Source organism: Triturus cristatus, chromosome 3_2 (assembly GCF_964204655.1).
Source record: "Triturus cristatus chromosome 3_2, aTriCri1.1, whole genome shotgun sequence".
Lineage (NCBI taxonomy): Eukaryota > Metazoa > Chordata > Amphibia > Caudata > Salamandridae > Triturus > Triturus cristatus.
The window spans coordinates 903,556,129-903,577,948 of record NC_140584.1 but is presented as its reverse complement, the minus strand read 5'-3'; the positions used below and the strand labels follow the sequence as shown (position 1 = coordinate 903,577,948).

Here is a 21,820-nt window from a genome sequence, read left to right as displayed (position 1 = left end):
CAGTTAACTCGCTCACATACACAAACTCCTGTTCCAGTGAGTAGAGAAGCATCCTCTGTCCAAACTCAGAAATTAATACAATCATGTTTACAACACAGTATTGTATACATACCTTTCACCTGAGTCCCATGTTACATATGGATTTGGGTCACTTACTTGACAACTCCCTTTCTAACTTCCAGAAGCACTTACAAATATGTAACAGCTTATATATATATATATATTACCTACTGGCGGTCGTTATAGTTAGGGCCGAGTTACCTAAGGAAAATTGTAACATTATTTTCCCAATAACTTTGGCGCCGGAAGTTTCGGGGTGCTCCGTCAAGCGGGGGCCGAGAAACAAGGGGGGTCCCAAAACATGTTTTCTCCATTTTATTTCCCATAGGAGATTTTGGAACAGGCTACAGCCCGAATTGCTGAACGGAATTACACCAAATTTTGCAAAAAGGTAGCCCTTGGTTCAGAAAGAGACCTTTTTTAAAATGGTGTAAATCCGTTCAGTAGTTCCTGAGAAATTAAAAAAATTGAGGTAAAAAAATCAATTTCCTATAGGAAACTTTAGACAGTAGTTTTTGAGAAATTAAGAAAAAAAGATAGTGATATCTATGGCCGTGGAAGATCCGCGAAGGATCCGCGCACCCTCCCGATCACGAGCTTCATGTTAATTGGCTGTCAACACTCCAAACCAGGAAGTGTTGGCAGCCATCTTGTGCCTTGGTAGAACCAAGGCACAAGAAAACAGAAAAACAAATGTGCAAAACAGGAAAAGGGGGCAGGGTAGAAACACCCTGACCCCCTAGGCCTGCTCAGGGGTCCCACAAGGACTCCTAGGGCCCCAAAAAGTTTTTTTTTTAAGTCGCGGGATGCGCAGAGGGTCCGCGGATCCGGGCAAAAAAATTCAATAAAATGAAGCGCGGGCTACCGCGCTTTGTTATTAATTGGCCCCCGAGTGGGCCAAGTCCCGGGGGCACTGCAAAAACAAAATTGCGGGGACGCAGGGGGACCCCTGCAGCCTCGGGGACCACCAGCCCCCGGAGCTTTGTTATAAATTTTTGCGGGGGGACACAGATCTCCCTGCAGCCCCGGGGGCTTTAAAAAAAAAATAGACCTGTGTGGGGGGGGGGAGGGGGTTCAGCAACATCAAGTCGCCGATTGCGAGCGTGGAAAATACACCTCCCGGCGAGCTTCTCAACGCGGGGAGGTCAGGTTTTTCATTGCGAGTGGTTGCGTATGCTCGCGACCGCTCGCGATGAGAAACTACCAATCCGCGTTGAGAAAGCTGCCGCTCCAGTAAAAATCTACTCGAGCGGTAGAAAACGACCGCTTGCACTGTGCAAGATGCAGTTTGCACTGATTGCACAGTGCAGACAAGCATCCGGCACTGTGCACTATGCAGTTTGCGAAGCTACACGTAGCTCGCGTAGTGCGAAGTGCACTTCGCGTACTACGTGTGGCGCTACTTCGCAAACTACGCCCAGGGCTAGATTATAGTAGTATATGCAGTATACGTCAGGAATCTATTGAGATTTTTCAGAATTTCTTATGAGAGTATAGTAAAAAAAAGTCTTAAACAAAAGATTAAGATTTTGCAAGGACTAGATCCTTGCAGAGCGAGAAAAAATACTGGTTTGCAATGTCATTCTCTGGCTTGTCTTTCTAGAAAAGTATGTCAAAGTGTTTTTCATCATTTTAGAATGTTAGCAGTACATCATTCTCAAATGCGGAAGTTAGTCAGAAGATTGTATTACGCAAAAAGTCCAGCAATATTTTTTAATGAATTAAACAGTGCGCTTGTGCATGGGTCAGTATTAGATGTCAAAAAGGTTTGTGATGAAATAGAGTTTCGTTACTTTGGTCATGAAGAAGAGAGTAGACAAAGTGAAGAAAACATAGAAAAGATTAGTATAGAGAAATTTGAAGAAGAAATTACAAAGTTTAAGGTAAATTCGTGTGAAAGGCCAAATTATACTTGTATTTGTTGTCGACGAACTCACTATAAGAATCAGACTAGGTGCATGGCCGTATTTGTTTCGGGTCCTGCGTGCCTTTGGTCTGGGAGATCATTTTGTGTCTTGGACGGAGCTGTTGTACAGGGATTCCACGGCCCGCACTAGGATGGGGGGGCTGGTATCCTCCCCCTGTGCAGTGGGCAGGGGGACGCGACAGGGGTGCCCATTATCGCCGCTGCTGTTCGCGCTGGCCATAGAGCCACTGGCGGCTCAGGCCCGAAAGGGGAGTTTGGTTTGGGGGACTCCGGGTGAATGCTGACACTCACTATATCGCACTATACGCGGATGACCTCCTCCTGTTTTTAAACAATACCCGGAGAGACCTGGTGGGAGCCAAGAGATTGCTTAGTTGTCTTGAGGACTTGGCAGGTCTGAAGGTGAATTGGTCTAAGTCGTGTCTCTTTCCCGCTTCCCGGATGGCGGGAGGCCCCCGCTTTACAGAGGAGGTCCGATGGGAGTATACTTGCATAACATACTTGGGGACGCGCATTTACCATGACCGCACGGACCTGGTGGAAGGTAATATTGGCAGGGGGGTGCGTGGTCTTAGAGGTAATATGGACTTCTGGCAGTCACTGCCACTGTCCCTGATGGGAAGGGTGGCTCTTCTCAAGATGGTGGCGCTCCCCAGGCTGTTATATTATTTCCCGGCGTCGATGTTTAAACGACTCCAGCAGATGATCACGGGGTTCCTATGGAATACTGGCCGACGGCGGGTAGCTTTGCACAAGCTGATGAGGCCACGGGGCGAGGGCGGATTGGCGGTTCCAGATCTCGAGACTTATTACTTAGCTGCTCAATTGCAGTGGTTGACCCAGGCGGTGGCCCGAGAGTTCAGGGGAATTGGTGAAGGTGCGGGAGGGCGGATTCCTGCCTCTCTTCTGGCCAAGATAATTCTGCAGCAGCCGCTCCGCAGGGGGGAGTTGCCTGCTGAGGTACAGACCTTTCGGCTGTGTTGGAAAAGGAGTCAGCAGAGGGCGTGGATCGCCCATCCATATGCGCCAGAGATACCTCTGTTAATGTGCCAGCAGCTGCCGCATGGGGGCAACTGGTCGGCGTTGACAGGGTGGAGCGAGGCGGGCTTGACGACGGTGGGGGATCTGTATGAAGATAGTGTACTGTTGCCTTATGAATCTATTTGTGAGCGTTATGGTCTGACGGGTGGGGACTACCTGCTTCACTCGGCCCTGGTATCGGCTATTCAGCGTCGGTGGAAGAGTGGATTATCAGAGCCGCAAACGTCTATGGCTTGCCAGTATGTGGTGTTGGCGGCGGGTGCTATCAAAGCGGTCACATGCTTATATCGGCGAATGACTAATGAAAGACTGGCCCCTCTTGATGGGTTAAAACAGTGCTGGGAGGAGGATATTGAAAGGGATATACCTGATAGAGTGTGGGCTGAATTGCTCGAGCGCCCTTGGAAATGTTCTAGGAATGCTCGTTTCCAGAATATCCAATTTTTTATTTTACACCGGGCTTATCTTACCCCAGCCAAGATTCAGTACTACTTTCATACACTCACAGCGCCCTGTCCTCGCTGTCGAGCGGAGGGAGCTGACCTCTGTCATATGCTATGGGGTTGTCCTCAGATTAGGGATTACTGGTTGGGGGTATGGACATTGCTTTGCACTATCACGGACAGGGAGATTGAATTCGGTATGAGCCCGTGTTTGTTGCACTGGTTCCCCCGCACCTCCAAGAATAAAATAACCAGCAAATTTATAGACCTAGGGCTGGTATTAGCCAAGCAGGAAATCACTGCTAACTGGAAGTTGCAAAGGGGTCCACGATTGCAGAAGTGGAAGGCAGAATTTACTCGGTGGGCAGATTGCGAAGCGGTCCTTCGCGTGCAGTCGGCTACCCGTGCTCATAGTGATAGGGCGTTGGAATCAGCCCGAGCTTGGGGTCCTGTGTTGGGAAAGTCTATGGAGTAGAGTGAAAGACTTGAGTGCCTTTACATGTATCCAGTCAATAAGTCATGCAGGAGGGGGGTGGGGGTAGAGGGTGGTGGTTGGGGGGAGGGACGTAGCATGGGGGTAGGTGTTTAGTTTTAGATTAGTTGTTCCAATTGCACTGCGGAACCTTCTGAGTGGAGTCTCCGCAGCCTATACGTGCACGATCTGCCAGCATGTGGACTCTGGATGGTGGACTTCCAAGGGTTTACTCCGCAAGGTTGGCTGGGGAGGCACCGAATCAATCAGTATATCATGGAACCACGATAGGGATGATAGTGCAAGGGAAGTTGTACTTTGGTATGACTCATGTAAGTGCTGGATATTGATTGTACTGTTTTTGAGTGATTTAAATGCAAATAAACATATTTTCAAAAAAAAAGAATCAGACTAGGACTGTTGATCTGTATTTAAAAAGTGAAAAAGAAAATAATGATAAGTGGAAGGAATTTTCAACTTATTTGTTGGTAGAGGATTGCTTTGATTTGGGTACTGATCAACATATTTGTAAATATTGTTCTAATAAATTAGAAGATAATAAAATGCCAGGAAGAGCTATCCATAATGATCTGGAGTTGGTACCTATTCCTCAAGAACTGATGGATTTAAACACATATGAGTGTATTCTAATTGAATCTGTGCACCTGTTTCAGGCTATTGTTCGTATTGAGCCTAAAACAGGTAAATTGCCTCCCACAGATTTACAGAGAGGATTAAAAGGAAGAGTTGTAGATTTACGTCTAGATTTAAAGAAAATATTGAAACTATTGGTTTAGATAAAGAAGAAAGTGAACCCTTTATTATTCTTGTGAATGGTGTTCCTACTAAGGGACCGATTCCGATCCGGGTCGGAAGGGCACCGAACGTGATCCGGCCGGAAAAACTATGAGCCGTACGCGTGTTTTCCACCTGACTCGTACAGCTGTACGAGCGAGCAAGTATGATGCGAGCTACGTGAAATTCACCGACCAATGCGATTTACAACCGAGCCAGTACGATGCACGCGTCAGACAGCCTGTGCGAGCCGGAGTGTCCAGCTTGCAAAACGTCCGGGTGGTTGCCTTTGGGGGTCCGCGTCAGACCCCCTGACATCCGCATCCCTATGACTCGGACACAGGGGGAGACCCAAGGGTCCCCCCAATACAGACATGTATGATGCGGATGGCACCGATGCGTACCCACTGTAGGGGGCGCCCTTGTGCGAGACGTACCCATTCAGTCAATGGGAGCCCTTGTACGCGTCGTACGACCGGCTCCCATTGACTTCCATTGGAGTCTGACCGAACCATCTCCGGCAGCACACGACCGCATCATACTCGCTCGGACTGCAGGCCTCCGGCTTGGTCGGAAAACACTCCGGATCCGGCTTGGTCGGAGTGCTTTCCGACCCGGACCGGAATCGGCACCTAAGAGTAAGAAAATCTGGCAGGAATTAGTGGATGTCAGGAAAGTGCAAAAGGCAACATTGTATCTTATAAAGAATAATGAATACTACAAAAATGTGTATGTGGAAGAAGAAGAAATACAGGGGATGATAGTGAAATGGCAAGTGGTCAAATTGAGAAAATGGACATATCCAAAAGTAAAAAAATTTATGAACATTATAGTGTACACAAACAACAAAAGAGGAGATAGTCGGTCAAAATGTAAAGAAACTGGGAGCCAAAGAGAAGAAGACAGATTCAGCCCACTAAGTTGAGACAAATCCCATCAGCCCACCGTTTTGGCAGAACATAATCATCTGGGAGTAAGGTGGATCAACTCATTGCAGTGCACCCTATTTCAGGGGAACCATCACTGTGTATATGCAATGAGTTTGCAGTCTTCCAGAGAAAAAGTCTCAAAACATAGTGGTACTGAGAAAGATATGAGATGCAGTGCAAAACAGAAGAGAAGTGTATTAAAAATGGCTACCTGATAACACCACCCAACTTTATTCAAACTATCAGTTTTTCACTTGCCTTTTTAATCTTGGCACTTTTGTTGACACCGAATAAAGTTGGGTGGTGTTATCAGGTAGCCATTTTTAATACACTTCTGTTTTGCACTGCATCTCATATCCGATATATATTTCATCTTTTGTTTGTGAGTGACTTGTCTGGACTTTCATACACAGTCAACCATATATTAAAAACAGGAGTACATCTTCGAAATGTTTCTGCAAAGGAATGTATGGAAAAAGTACATCAGAGAGATGTTCATTTGGAATCTCAACTGATTCATTTGATGGCATGTCAGCGCGGTACTAATGAGTGTTGGTATCATCGTCATGGAGAACTTAAATGCATGCTAAGGAATTTAGGAACTCCAACGTGGTTTGTTACACTAAGCTGTGCTGAATATGCATGGGATGATTTACTTCAATTTCTTCGAGAAGCAAATTTAAACATTAAAAACATTGAATTCAAGACTCCTGGAGAATTGTGTTGTTTGGCTCCTGTAAATGTATGCAGAATTTTCAATCATAGGTTTGAAGCTATGATTTAGCTGCAACAAAAAGAATCCTTCTCTTGGAGAAGTTATTGATTTCTTTTAGATAAAGGGGTATCAAGCTAGAGGTGCTCCTCATGTACATATGCTTCTATGGATCAAGGATGCACCCAAATTTGGAACTGATTCGGATGTCACTGTTTTATTTTTTATTGAAGGCTATGTTACATGTGCTATACCTAAAAGAACAGAAGAAAATACCTTAAGGCAACAAGTGTTACGATTCCAAAGTCATCGATGTGGGAAATATTGTAGATGGAAATACAAGTCGAAGGAAAAGTTTTATACCAAATGTCGTTTTGGATTTCCACGTCCAGTAATATCCAAAGGAAGAGTGAACAGTTTCATGTCAGTGGTGAGACATACCATCACTAGAAAATCTCCAAACAATACGTACAATTTGAGAAGAAGTGAAGAATCGAAGTATATAAATGATTATAATCTAGTTATTCTGTCAATTTGGAATGCTAATATGGATATCCAGTATGTTGCGGATAATTCCATTGCTGTCTCTAGGTATGTAACATCATGCTTAACAAAATCAGAAAAGACGGAGTTGAAAGAAATGTGGGAAGAAATGTTCCACAAGAAGACTCTCAGTAAGAAATTGTACAGTTTTAGTTTGAAGATGCTGTCACATCGAGAAATTGGATCTTACGAATGTTTGGATTGGTTATCGTCTGCAAGTTTATATTCAAAGTCAAGAGGAATTATTTGGGTTAGTCTAGGTCTTTCTGCAACGCAAAATTGAGTACTTAAATCTATACAGGAAATTGAATATTTTGCATTAAATGAACTGGAAAACACAGATATAGTCAAAACAAACATGTTGGATACATACTATCCAAATGGAAGTCCTCATCTTGAGAGCATATGTCTCTACGAAGTACTGCAATATTACAGTTTTAAGAGAAATACTACAGAGAATATAAATGAAGGAAAATGTGCATTGATTGGTTCAGAAGGATGTTTGGTGAAACATACTAAAGGAAATCTCATTAATATTAGAAAACTGAGCTGTGATACTCCTCATAAAAGAGAATTTTACTATTTAGCACTTTTACAACTCTTCAAACCTTGGTGTCCGGAAGTGGAATCACTTGGAGATTTTGATTGCTATGAAGATTCTTTCAATGCATGTAAAGATAGCATTGAATGCCCAGTTTTTCCAAATTATCTCAAAATGTTGAATGAAGAAATCGATCAAGAAGCTACTATTGCAGCTGAGATTGCAAGAGACAGTTCTCAAGATAGTCAAAGTTCTGCTCCACTGAGTCAGGATCCTCTAGGAAAACCAATTCTTGAAAATGAAGCAGCCATCGCCATGAGTAAAGTGGAAACAGCAATGCATCAAGCTCAAGAAGATATGATGGACTTGGGAATCTTGGAAGAACAACTAAATATTGAACAGAATGAAATATACCAGCAAGTGAAACAACAGATCGACCATGGTTTTCTACATGAAAAGAAAGAATGCACATGCACATCATTTCAACCTATCCGAATGTATGTCAGTGGTCAAACTGGTACAGGAAAAAGTTTCTTAATTAAATTTTTGACCGCTTATCTACAGAAAACAACAGACTCAAATTTGTCTGGTGTTGTCACTGCTCCAACTAGGTTGGCAGCACACAACATTAAAGGAATTACATTGCATTGTTTACTAATGCTACCTGTAGAGCATGAAAATAAATTGGAATATCACAAGCTATCTGGAGAAGCTTGTTATGAAGTTTCAAGAGTGCTTAAGAAAATGAAATACCTACTTATTGATGAGGTGAGCATGGTCTCAAACGTAATGCTTGCCTTTGTGTATTTAAGAATGCAGCAAATTTTAAAAACAGAATACGATGTGTTATTTGGAGGAAAACATGTCATAGTTTTTGTTGATGTACTTTAACTTACTCCTGTAAAAGGGCAACTAGTATTTAAGAAACTTCTGCATGAAGACACCAGAAAGTCTTTGGGAAGCATTGGAAACATTAACATTCGGTCATATTTTAAATACAAACAACTTATTAAAAATATGCGACAGGCAAATGATATAGATTATGGAACTATTCTTCAAGATATAAGAATTGGAGTGTTGACAGAACATGGCAAACAAGCTTTGGAAAGTCGACTACTTACTACCTTGTTTGCAAATGAAAATATAGATCCTGAAAAAATACACAAGAAAATTGCAAAAAGAAAATCAGTAATCTGCCTAATGCCAACACTGCGAGAGTGTTCTACATTCAATGAAGAACTTTTAAAGCTTGAAAATGGACCAATAATAAAAATGGAAGCGATTGATAAAATAGAGCATGAAAGAGTTACTATTATTTTAACAGAAAAATTACAAACAAAATTGGATCATTTGGAAAAATCGATATCTAAAACTGCTGGTTTAGAAAAAAATGTATATGAATGTGTAAACTGTCGGGTCATTTTACGGCATAATTTGAATGTGGAAAAAGGTTTAGTAAATGGAGCAATGGGAAAAGTGGTTGAATTTGTTAATGATCAAAAAAGAGATGGGATTGAATCTTTGAAAATCAAATTTGATCAGATTGAAGAAGTAAAGCAAATTGGTCATTGTTCTGCTGATTTTTTTGCTAGTTAAAGATTTGTATGTTCGTTGGAAACAGTTTCCTCTTTCTTTGGAATATGCGGTGACTATTCATAAATCTCAAGGTTTAAGTGTAGACAGTGCTTTGGTAAACATTGGGAGTACTGTATTTAAAGAGGGTATGGCATATATTGCTTTGTCCCTAGTCAGAACTTTATCTGGATTGTATTTGATTGATTTTGATGAGAGAAAGATTAGTGCAGATTCAAATTGTGTAAGAGAGTATAATCGGTTAAGAAGACTATATGCTCCCAATTTAGGTGAATATCCCATATATGAAAAGCGTGTAGTTGGTCGAAAACGGAGATATGAGAATATCTGTAGTGAAGTTAAAGAGAAGACAAAAAATCAAGATAATGTTGAGATTCCAAGCAAAAAGTACAAGGAGACTATTGAAGAGATTGTTGGATATCAATTAGAAAATAGTTCAGGTATCAACTGCTATGCAAATGTAGTGGTAAATGTTGTATTTTCTTTGGAATATCTGCAACAGCAAATTATGGAGCATCGAGAAAAACGTTTTTTTTCTTTGTTGCATTCTATATTTGAAAAATTTAAAACTGATAAAAGTAAAATCCAAAGTGTTTCTGATATTTGGAATCTTCTGGATATATGTAGTGGTTCTACACAATTTTCACAGAATGTCCAACAAGATGCTCAGGAATTTCTAATGTATATGCTTGCAGTATTGGAAGATGAGGGAATAGAAATTGAAAATCTTTTTGGCCTTCGTTGTCAATGGGAACATGAATGTGAAAATTGTATGTTTACATCTAGCACTAACATAGACACTGAAAGATTTATATATTTGACATTACCAGACTGTAAAACAGTGTCTTTCAACAAACTAGTTAAAGCAGCAAATCAAAATATGGAGTGTAGCCAATGCAAATCAGAAATGTTATCAACATTATTTATAGAAAGATTTGGACAATATATAATTTTAATGATACAACGTTGTACAGCTGATGGAAGAAATTTGGAAATTTTAATTAAACATTTTGTAGCAAGTCAACTATCAATATCAGGAAGAACTTTTGTAGCAGTAGCAATTATTTTTCACGATGGTCCTTCTACCACATCAGGACATTACACTGTCTATTTAAAATGCAATAAAGGATGGACATATTGTAATGATGCACATTTGGTTTTTAAACATCATTTGCCTTATGAATTACCAAATTCCTACCTAATATTTTTAAAGCCAAAGTTTTAAGAACATAATTCGGCCTATTAGGAATATGTTAAAATGTATTAATACGATTACTATTGGACAATTTCAGTATAAAGGATTTCAGGAATACCATTTGGCCTAGAGGAAAGGTATTAATTGCACTTTTTCTTGGACATTCTCACAGCATCTTTTTTTAAAGAACATCATTTAGAGTATATGGAAATGATAAAGAATTGTTCATTGAATTATTATTTCAGTTCTTTCATATTGAAGTAAGAAAATTCTCTTAGAAAGAAGCATTTTATATATGTGTGATTTGTATTATATGGTATGTTATTGAGGATGTTATTTTTTTGGAATGTTGAAAGATAGTTGACTATATTGAAAATATTTTTGACACCGATTTTTTGTTTGTTGATACAATCTTATTGATTGTTTTTTTTTGCCCGCTGTTATGTGATGAGCAACATTGAAATCACTATTTGTAGTGAAATTCAATATATTCTGAGAACAGCAAAAAAGGCAAACAAAATAATTCATATAATGTTAAAATTATGTTGTGTTGTAAAAAATATAATATATATCATAACTGTATTTTTTCTTCTCTTTCACAGATCCTAATTCTAAAGTACGAAATTTTAAGAAATTTAAATTGTAAAAAACAACTAAAAAATTGTTAAGCATTTTTTTATATGTACTACTGTCAAGGTAAGATTAAATAATGCAAACACTATCAATGCACTACTACATTCAGCTGTGCACTATATATATAAACTTCTAACCAACTACTAAGTAAAGTAGTACCTATGCAATCTAGGAATCCTCTGTCTATATCATGCACTTCTCCAATCACCCATCCAGCACTATCTACATATTCTATCACTTCACCAAAACCTAAGCACTTATCATTTCAGCATACACTCTCTTTGCAGCACTGAAATTACTCCAGTTAGAAGTCATATACTTAAGAAATGGCGCCAGACACTCCTACATATTTACAAGGAGAGGAAAAGCCACCTTGCGTAACTTTTCTTCTCCTTGTAAATATACCCCTTCATACACAGCACTTTGCGTTGAAGAAATCATTAATCTGGAGATGTGTGTGAATGCTGTGGCATCCTAGAGTTAGTGTAGCAAGGCACAACGAGAATTGTTTTAATTTCTCCTCATTTTTTTCTCTTTCAATGCATGCTACATTCCACAGCATACATTGAAGGAGGAAAATGCCTTTACTGATTGTTTTTGTGCAGGAGAGTGTCCCTTCCTGCACAAAAAATAATCTCCCCACAACACAGACATCCTTGCACCATGGTGCAAGGATGCCTGTGTCACCACATGGCTGCACTTTGTGCAGCAGTGCAGAGGGAAGCATAGAGTTGCAACATATTTATGTACATATGTCACATCTCTGTGTTTCGGAAGTGCCACAGTGCAATGCAGTTAAAGAGCTTGCACTGTAACGCTGCAGTACTTCCTCATAAATCTTCACCTATAAATTCACCATACACTGCTAATACATTCTTTCACTCATTCATGCTCTACACATATATTCAACCAAACTTTCACACATTACCATGCAATTATAGTTCTTTCTTTAACCAGATAAGGTAGTTCTGATAAGAACTTTTTTTTTCTCTTTTTTTCATTTATATATATTTTATTTCTCTGAACAATATTGTATTTTTGGGTGTTTTTTTTTTAAAAAAAAGAACGAAAAAAACAGGAAACTTCTGGAATTATTTACCATTCCAAAAAAAACAAAGGAAACAAAAAATTAGCAACAATGGTTCCGTTGCACAGCACAAACTGCTTCCACTGACTGCTCTCCAAAAAATATCAGTTTTTTGCACTTCAAACATTGCTGTTCTAAGAAGGCAAACTCTGGCCTAATGTCCGGTGCAGGTGTGCCTGATGATGTTCCGGATGTGCTTGGCACTGCAGTTGAAGGGTTCATTGCAGCTTTCCTACATTCCTCTCGAGCTAGATTGAGAGGATGTATTGTTTTTAGATGTTTGTACATCGAGGCAGCGCCACAAGAATATTTCTTGTCACTACCTCTTGACAGCACTCTTTGCCAAATTCGGAAGGTCACCTTTGTAGCGTTCACCTTTTTCTGCCCGGGTGGAAAGGTAAAGAATTTCCACACGATGGATTCAGGCCTTTGAGGACGTGGTGCCTCCTGCAAAAATTCTTCCTCTGAAGATCCTTCTTCCTCCTGCTGCTGCTGGTGCTGTGAAGCATGTTTTTTTTTTTTTTTGATACACACCAAAAAAATGAACAAAAATGGGTTCTTGTGGGACAAGAGATGTCTCTTTAAAGATGCTCCAACAAGAATGATTGAAATGGTTGGGGTCCTTCAATAGTTACAATGGGAAATGTTTTTAACCAATCAAATCTTTTTTTTTAGGTGACATGGAATCCACGCACCCTGTGCTTACGAAGCACGCACCCAAAGCGAGCTTCGCAAAAGTACATTTAAAAGTAATATAAGTTTATTTTAAGTACAAATATAATATTTTTATAAGTATCTTAGATAATGTCTTCCAATAATATGTATATAGCGTGCACCAGCAAGTATATAGCGTCACGTGGGACCCACGCAAGAGTCACCTACTGTAATGCGCATGTGTTGCGAATATGCGGGACCAGGAGTCGCGGATTGGTCGCATACCAATCGCACACATCACGTAATGGTAAATGTAAATGACGTAACTGAAAAAACATGAAACCGTCGCTTAATGTGCGCGGATCCTTGACGACTTTTCTAAAATGGCGGCTAGAATCCGCGCACCCATCGTGATGGGTACACTTTGGGTGCGCGACTCCCAAAAAACTTGAAAAAAAAGGAAGAAAACAATTAAAATATATTAAATAAAAATATTAAATACAAAAATTCAACAATATTTTAGTTAGAATTTTTTTTTATTTATTTTTTGCAATTTTCATAAAAAATATATAATGGTATTTAATTAATAAAATATTTAACAATAAACTATTAAAAAACTGAAGAAAATCAGTACCAAAAAATAGATATAACTATTATTACACTTAAAAATTATCATTTAAAAAACTTTTGAAATTCACTGAAAAAAACATATCTTTCAGAGACATTATAGTTAGAAATTAGCATTTAAAAAACCTTTGAAATTCACCGAACAAACAATAGGTTTCAGGGGTGTTATAGTTAGGAATTTGCATTTAAAAAACCTTTGAAATTCACTGAAAAAAACATAGGTTTCAGACACGTTATAGTTAGGAATTACCATTTAAAAAACCTTAACAATTCACTGAAAAAACCATAGGTTTCAGGGGCGTTACAGTTAGCTGGACATTTCACTCGTATAAAACCATAGAAATTCCCCTGTTATAGTTAGTTCAGCTAACTATAATTCCCGCGCCCGCAATGCACTGCTGATGACGTCACATATTACATCATTCATGACATGGTCAGTGACATCACTGATGACATCACTGATGACATCATCCTTGTGATAGAGTGGCAGACCTCCTCTCACCCTAATATAACCTTTGATACACACACTCAAAAATACAAACTAACAAAGCAATGGACATACCAATACCAGTTACAACACACCTATTCAGTAATTCCAAAATCTACACACACACACCCACTCATTCACCAACAGTACTATACAGTCACTCATACATGTACTCACTCATCATATGTACTCCTACACCTATACATCCTGTTACACACCGCCACTCATCCATAGAGTTACTCACACACATAGTCACACATGCAAACAAAGTATCAAACATCCATTTACTTGCATATACAGTTATACACACACTACCACACTTACATCTACAGAAACTTACACATACTTACTCTCTTAAACAATCACTTATAGAAACACCTACTTATTTGTACAGGAACTCTTCCAATCTCTCACTCTCACATATACCCACTTATATACACCAATACTCTCATACACTAGTTTAAAATATATGTAGTTACTTATAAAGACACTATTGAGACAGTCTTTCATTCACTAACACACACATACACACACTCATCCACCTATACAGTCCTGCACACATAATATGTTCAACACACACAAACAGTGAGTCACTCATTCATGCATCTGTGCACTAATACCCCCCACTGAACCATACAGACACTCAGACAATCATACTGATACTCAAAAAACCAACTAATAACCCATATAGACACTCATGTAGCTACTTACCAACCCATGCAGTCACTTATACACAAAGTGAGAGACTGATACACATATTTACATATTTAAACATTACTCACTAACCCATGTATTCACTAAGATACACTTAATCAGTCCGTTATACAATCAATTTTACAAAAAGAAATCATACATTTAGACACTTATATACCCATTTAGTCTTCCACCGACCTTGAGATATACATATATAGAACATATTTAATTTTCAGAAAAACACACATTCACTGGATGATGTCATCAGTGATGTCATCAGTGATGTCATTTGAGATGTCATCAGTGATGTCATGAGTGATGTAATATGTGACGTCATCAGCAGTGCATTGCGGGCGCGTGAGTTATAGTTAGCTGAACTAACTATAACGGGGGAATTTCTATGGTTTTGTACGAGTGAAATGTCCAGCTAACTATAACGCCCCTGAAACCTATGTTTTTTTCAGTGAATATATATATATATTTTACAGAGAGGTGGTAGCCACTCTGTAGTTATAGTGAGGACGTCCTTAGGAATGCAAAAGGTAACACTTCATAAATTGATGTCACACCCCTGCTTTTTCTTACAAAAGAGAAATAACTTTATTACTGACACTAGTCAATACTACGCGCAAATTGAAAAATATACATCCATAAGAAGCTAGAAATGCCTTTAGAGACACCCTCAAAAGACTTCACAGCCAGCAGAGGGTGCACAGTAAAGAAAAGTCCCACAGGACCCCACAAATGTACCATGTACAGCCTGCGCTGAAGTCTCACGGGCTACGCATCTGCAGGCCTTATCAAATAAAATCACAATGTCCCCTTATACTTTGAAAAGGGTACAGTGGGGTGCAGTTCAGAAAAGAGCTGCATCTTTCATTCAGATGGCTAAAGCACTGATAAAGGGATAATGATGATTATTAATTGAAAAATAAACAAACAAAATGTAAAAATGTTTTTTAAATCTGTTGAGGACAGATACCTTAGGTACCTTGAGAGAAGTTACAATATTGTTATAAATAGTGACAATAACAGTAATAATAATAAAAATGATGACAGAAGAAGCAGTGATAATAATGATGGAAAATTATTTGTATTTTTTTCATTACCATAGTCTAGTATCATAATTGCAGATGGAGGGAGCATTGACATGAATTAGTATGCTAAATAATCCCCAAATAACCCTAACATATAATGGTAATATTCTCAGGAATATTAATATTATTATTGTATTTATTGATAAAACCTTGTACATTATACGTACAGCATTGGCAAGAGTTACGGCATCCAACTCCACTTTTCCAAGATGACCACAGAATATGCTACTGACAATGCCGATCGTGAATGTCAATACAATAGAGACGATCTGTCAGGATAGAAAATGAAACACCATGAAGAAAGGAGGAAAAAGAGAAAGAAAACATACATATTATTTTTACATTCCACCATTAGGATTAGCTTCCAGGCCATGGGAGTCAGTTTCATGGTCTCTGGTCTTTGCCTTAGTTCTGAGGACTCCTCAATTTCAAGGATCCTTCCTTAAATACTGCCCTCCACACAAGAATTGTCATCAATTGAAACAATCAGTAATTTTTTTATACACCACCCTTAAATGCCTGGCTACGGTATCAGACTAAGGCCTGCTTTACAATGTTTTCTTCTATGCCCAGATGAGACTAACTCCTGGAAGTTCAAGGGTATGTGAAGGTCAGTATCAAGTCACATTCAATCTTCAGCCTGATTACAAATTGGGCATAGAGGTATCCCCAAGATACCAGTGTCCCTCTTAAACATTGTGGGGAACAGGATTACATTTGGAGACATTTGCAACAGCTCCAGAAACATTTTTGAAGTACCCGAAGTCTTTCAATTGAGCACCTAACATCAGTAGTCATAAGCCGGTATTATGAGTAATATGCCTTTTCTATTGTGGCTATTTCCTTGCTTGAGTTGAATGTGTTAGTCAATTAATCAGAAATGAATATGTGTGATAAATATGACACATATTGACTTTATATTATTATGTTCTACAATGTTATAACCATGGTTAGGTGAATATAGTTGCAGCATTTAATCTAATTGCAGACCGCTGTGTTTTACATTAGCTTATTATAGATTTCGAAGATTTTCCAGAAGGTTGACAGCTACGCTTCATGTTAATTGCTGTTATTCACAGGAACACAGTCTTGCCCTGACAGGACTTCAGAACACTTTCTATTAATTGTTTACAATATGACTTTTTAAAAACAATGAAATAAGGTTATAAAAACCGAGTACAGCGAGTGAAGGCTAGAGAGGAATATTCACTCTAGGCGACACTGGAACAGGCCTTAAAGAATCATATCTCTGGTTCTCACTGAGGGCTATCCTGATGGAAGGCATTTAGCCTTCGCTCGCTAACTCATCAGTGCAGCTGGCCTCGTGAGGCGAGAGTAGCAGACTTTGGGATTGCATTAAACCTAAGCTCTATTGTTCAAACAGGTATGTGGCGTTTGCCATCTCTGCAACTCAAAATAGGTTTGCTTTTCTGCTGGGCCAGAATTAGATGAGCACTTTCAATTAGCAAAAGGCAGTGTTGGATTGCTATGTATTTATGACGGCAATCATGTTGGAGAGATTCCTTTTATTCACGCTTTTAGTGAACGATACACCTACCATTTTATTTGCCTTTATTGTCGTCACAATGCATACTGTGTTTACTAGACTAGGATTCTGATTTTAAGAAGTCATTTGAAATGTATCCCTCATGTTCTAGTGACCTTAAGTGTGTAATTCCTTAAAGAAATAGGGTTTATGGTTCCACTAACTATACTTGTAGTGTCTCAACGATTGATCATTAACTGAATAACATCTTGCTCAAGTATTACAAAGTAGGTTTCGGGTGATTGAAGTTTAACTGGTTTCTTGATTCAGGCTGGCCCATACATTGAGTCCTTGTAGCCAGTGGGTCTAAAAAATGGACCGTGTGCTTCTAAAAAATCTAGAAAACATATCACCTCTCTGTCCCATTGCTTGATGCACGCAAGAGGTAGTAGAGATATACAGCTGAAAACACAAACCTATTCACTAATATCCCCGCTAAATGTGCATAGGGTAGCCATACGCAGCACACATTTATGCTGGGTATCATTCTGAATTGGTAAAAATAGGTAACTAGACACACCTGGCCACATTAAAATGGACATCAAGCAAAAATCACAAACAGAAGCACTTAAATATATCCAACACCCAAGGACATACCCTCTTCCTTTTCTGCTGAGCATCGCATTAGAACCAGAGTGCTGTGTGAATAAGAACTGATGCTGCCCATCCTACTCAAGAGGAAGAGAAACTTCACTGAGACGGGGGCAGAGCTTGTGGTGAAGCTTTGTAGTTGACCACTATGGCAAACTAGTTGATGTTTCTCCACACATTGTGAGGGTAGTGGTGAAGCAGGCTTTGTGGTAAGACATCACCTATGTGGTGTGATGATCTGGGGTGATATCCACTGGAAGTGACAAAAGTAACAATTAGTGGGATCCGAGGAAGAATTTGACAGAAAGGTTTGCCAAAAGTAGGCCAGAGCTACTACATATAATCCTATTTCTGTTGGGGGACCTGAATCATGCATTTGTCTCAACCTCTCAACCAACATGTCTTCTCCACCATGTATTCTTAGCTGCATGGCATACCAGTTGTAGAGACCACCATTGTCATTCCAGTTATCATGGGTAAATCATCACTGCTAGCAATACATCACACTCCTTGTAAAATGTACAATGACAACAGCATAGTGCCTGTCACAAGACACAGGGCCTAATCAAACACCATTAGTAGAAATAATTGACCGTGAATACACATGGTCACAAAAGGCAACAAATGCACAAGTTGATAGACTTCTCTTTTACTCATCCTAGACCGAGTGACTACTCACGTGTACTTTTAACATTACTGTGATAGCTGACACCATTTATTGTGTCCATGTTAACCATTGCTGTACAGGCATGCCACTTCAGAAATATGTAACTTCACTTTCATGACTGTTAGCTTTCATTAAGAATGTACACGTTGTCAGCTCAGCATCTAAAAGTTTATATTTCTTGTATCTGTCCTGAAGGTCATTGGTGTCTTTCTCATTAGAATTTTGTGCACCTGCAATGGTCTAACTCTTTCTGTTTCTGTCACTGTGAGTTTCGAAGGTGCTGGTGTGCAAATTCTTATAAATGTTTCATTTATGGAGGGGGAGACCAGCTTTAGAACCTCACTACATTCACAATTGTTGCTTTATCTCATCATATACGGATTTTCATATTTTTGTTTCTTAAAAAGGCTCGGACATCAAGTAAGTGAGTGAAAGGATTCTTCTGTGACAAAACCATCTCAAGCTGAAACATTGGTATGTGTCACTACAATGTCTGCCCTAACCACACTAGAGATTAGTGTTACAAGATGTGTCTACTGCCTCTACAATGTTTCAGAAGCACTAAAGTCGCGTAACACGGCGTGGCTTTGAGTGTCAAGATGATGGTCACACTCAAAAGAGTGCTCTGGACCCCTCCGTCATCAGCTTTCATCCATAGGCTCCTCCATTGCCAGAAATCACTCTAAACCACCCTGCACAGAGGGTCGTCCAAAGCAGCAGTTAGCCAGAGCCCAAGTATCGTACTGAGCTGAGGTGCAGATGACAGTAACGTCAATCCACGACAGTGACCGAATGGCAGCAGGATGGCAAAGGAGTAACCCTGGTCTGTGAGACTGTGGGCTGCGGGTCAAGAAGTGCAGTGGTGCCTTGCTGGAGGCTGGTGGGGCCCTTCCAATGGGCGGGCATCCTTCGCCGGATGCCCTGCATGCCCAGAAGTCTCCCTGCGAGAGGGAGAATCCTACGGACCAGTTCCACGGCCTGACAAGATGGCAGCTGGTGTGCAGGGGCAGTGGGCCTGGCCGGGGGGTGCCGGCAAAGACCGGTGAGTTGGCGGGCAGAGACCGCCAGACTGCCTCACCTTCCGTCATTGTGCCTGTGACCACCCTGCTTCCTCTGTCCTCTCCGCTGAGGGGGCGGTGACTGCAGCCAGGCAGAGAGACAGGTGAAGCGGCACATCGTCAGTGCCCCCCCAGCAGCGGTACTGGCCTTGTGAATTGGGTGAGACGGCATTAGCCCTTCGGCTGCGGTTGGTTCCGGGACCACGGTGCGGATGCCTGACTCCAGCTGTGCCAGAGACCCAAAGACTACAAATACCTGCACTAGGGCCACCGGAGGTGGAGCTGGCCATCATTTCTGTACGGATCGAGGCTTGCAGAGGGTGTGCTGCGGCACGCCAGTGCTGCCGAAGTGAAGGCCAGCGAACCACCTGCATGCCCAACCTTGGTGAGGTACAGACCATAGAATGCCACCTGTGCTGGTTTCTGAGACGTGGGACTAACTGGTGGTTGCAGCAAGACTTTTGGGCCTCCCCCAGCTGTAAACTGGACTGACCTGAGGAGTTAGGGGCGCTGTCCGGAGCACCCACCTGGCATCCTGCAACTTCGGGCCACAGCTCTTGTATCCCTCCCCTCCTCTGGCATTAGGGGCGATGCACCCAGACTGTGGATCGGCTGGGTGGTCGATGAGGTGGGCAGTGACTGGGCCTTCCTACAGCTTTGCGGACCCCGAGGTGGAGGGGTCTTATCTGGGAACCAACCGGAGGGGAGTTGCTACATACAGCTCGACTCCGGACCCACATACCAAGACCCTGTGACTCCAGCGGGGGCTGGTCTTGCCTTCTGGGACCTGCATTCCGGCGTCTATGGCCCTGATGCAGCAGCCGGAGCCTGAGTGAGGTGCGGGTGGACAAAGTTGAGGGCTTCTCTTCAGCCTTTATGGGGGTGACTGAACATTGAACTTGAAGGATGGAGATGAATGCAGTTCGGTTTGGTGGATGACTCAAAAATAGCCGATTTTGCACATTCACTTCACTTACTTCTGGGTACAGCCTGATTCATCTGTCCATGTCATGTATGCATATGCAGGACAGGATAGGAAAAGTGTAGATAGCTGTGCCAGAAATGGGACAGAGTGATAGGATGGCCCACAATTCATTAAAGGGTCCCAATGACTGCCATACAGAAGAATTGTCCTCATATACCACTTATTTTATACGTTCACCTAGTACAAATTTTAAGGCAAATAAGTGTATCTATATATGCAGTAGGTGAATTGTTCCACACTCAACAAATGTGGATAAAAAAGCATTTTACTGGTATTCATGACACGTATCTAGGTACAATATGACGCATGTTATACAGTGTCACATGCACTCATTTGTGTTGTGCATTTACAGTTATGTGCAGCTACTGCATCAGACTGCTCCAAACAGTAGTATCTCAGAATGTTATGTATGTCGTCGCCATTGTCTGACAACACGGCCTCAACATCGTATCCTACGTTGACGACACCCAGCTCATCCTCTCCCTCACCAAAGACCCCGCCAGACTCAACTTCCAGAAAGGAATGCAGGATGTCACAGTCTGGATGCCCAACAGCTGCCTAAAACTCAACGCCGAGAAGACAGAAGTCGTCATCCTCGGAATCACCCCTTCAGCATGGGACAACACCTGGTGGCCGACCACTCTCAGAAGCCCATCGACCCCCTCGGACCACGCCCGAAACCTCAGCATCGTACTCGACTCATCCCTCACCATGAACCGACAGGTCAACGCCGTCACCTCCAGCTGCTTCAACACCCTCCACACCCTCCGCAAAACCTTAAAATGGATACTCCCTGAGTCAAGGAAGACAGTCACCCATGCACTCATCACTAGCAGACTGGACTATGGAAACACACTCTACACCGGCACAAACAAGACCCTACTCCGCAAACTCCAGATGAAACAGAACACCGCCGCAAGACTCATCCTCAGCATCCCCGGGCACAAACACATCAGCCAACACCAACGAAGGCTCCACTGGCTCCCTGTGGAGAAAAGAGTCACCTTCAAAATCCTCACCCACACCTACAAATGCCTACATAACACCGGACCCAAATACCTCAATGACAGAATCAACTTCCACGTACCCAAAAGAAACCTCCGATCTTCCAACCTCGCACTGGCCGAAACCCCACGCATCCACGGAGCCAGAGCAGGCGGAAAATCCTTCTCTCACATTGCAGCCAAAACCTGGAATGAGCTTCCAGCAGATATCAGATGCCCCCTCTCCCTGAGCACCTTCAGGAAGACTCTCAAGACCTGGCTCTTCGGCTGAACAGATCTGTGGACCCCACCGCCCCGCGCCTTGAGACCCTTATGGGTGAGTTGCGCACATACAATCCCCTGATTGATAGATTGATTGATTGATTGTGAAATAAACCACATATCATCCTTGACTTAACATTGACTCTTAGAATTGTCATCTTTTGGCGTGTTTCCCTTGA

The 21,820-nt window shown here is 41.2% G+C and overlaps 1 protein-coding gene across 1 annotated transcript in view; it reads right to left on the bottom strand.

Annotated features, from left to right (window-relative positions):
• LOC146858424 (multidrug and toxin extrusion protein 1-like) overlaps positions 1–21,820 on the bottom strand; it is a 332,280-nt gene that overhangs the window by 272,024 nt on the left and 38,436 nt on the right. Inside the window, exon 3 of the mRNA XM_085646918.1 lies at positions 15,697–15,798. Within this exon, the coding sequence (XP_085503044.1) occupies positions 15,697–15,798 (102 nt within the window). The remainder of the gene's footprint in view (positions 1–15,696; positions 15,799–21,820) is intronic.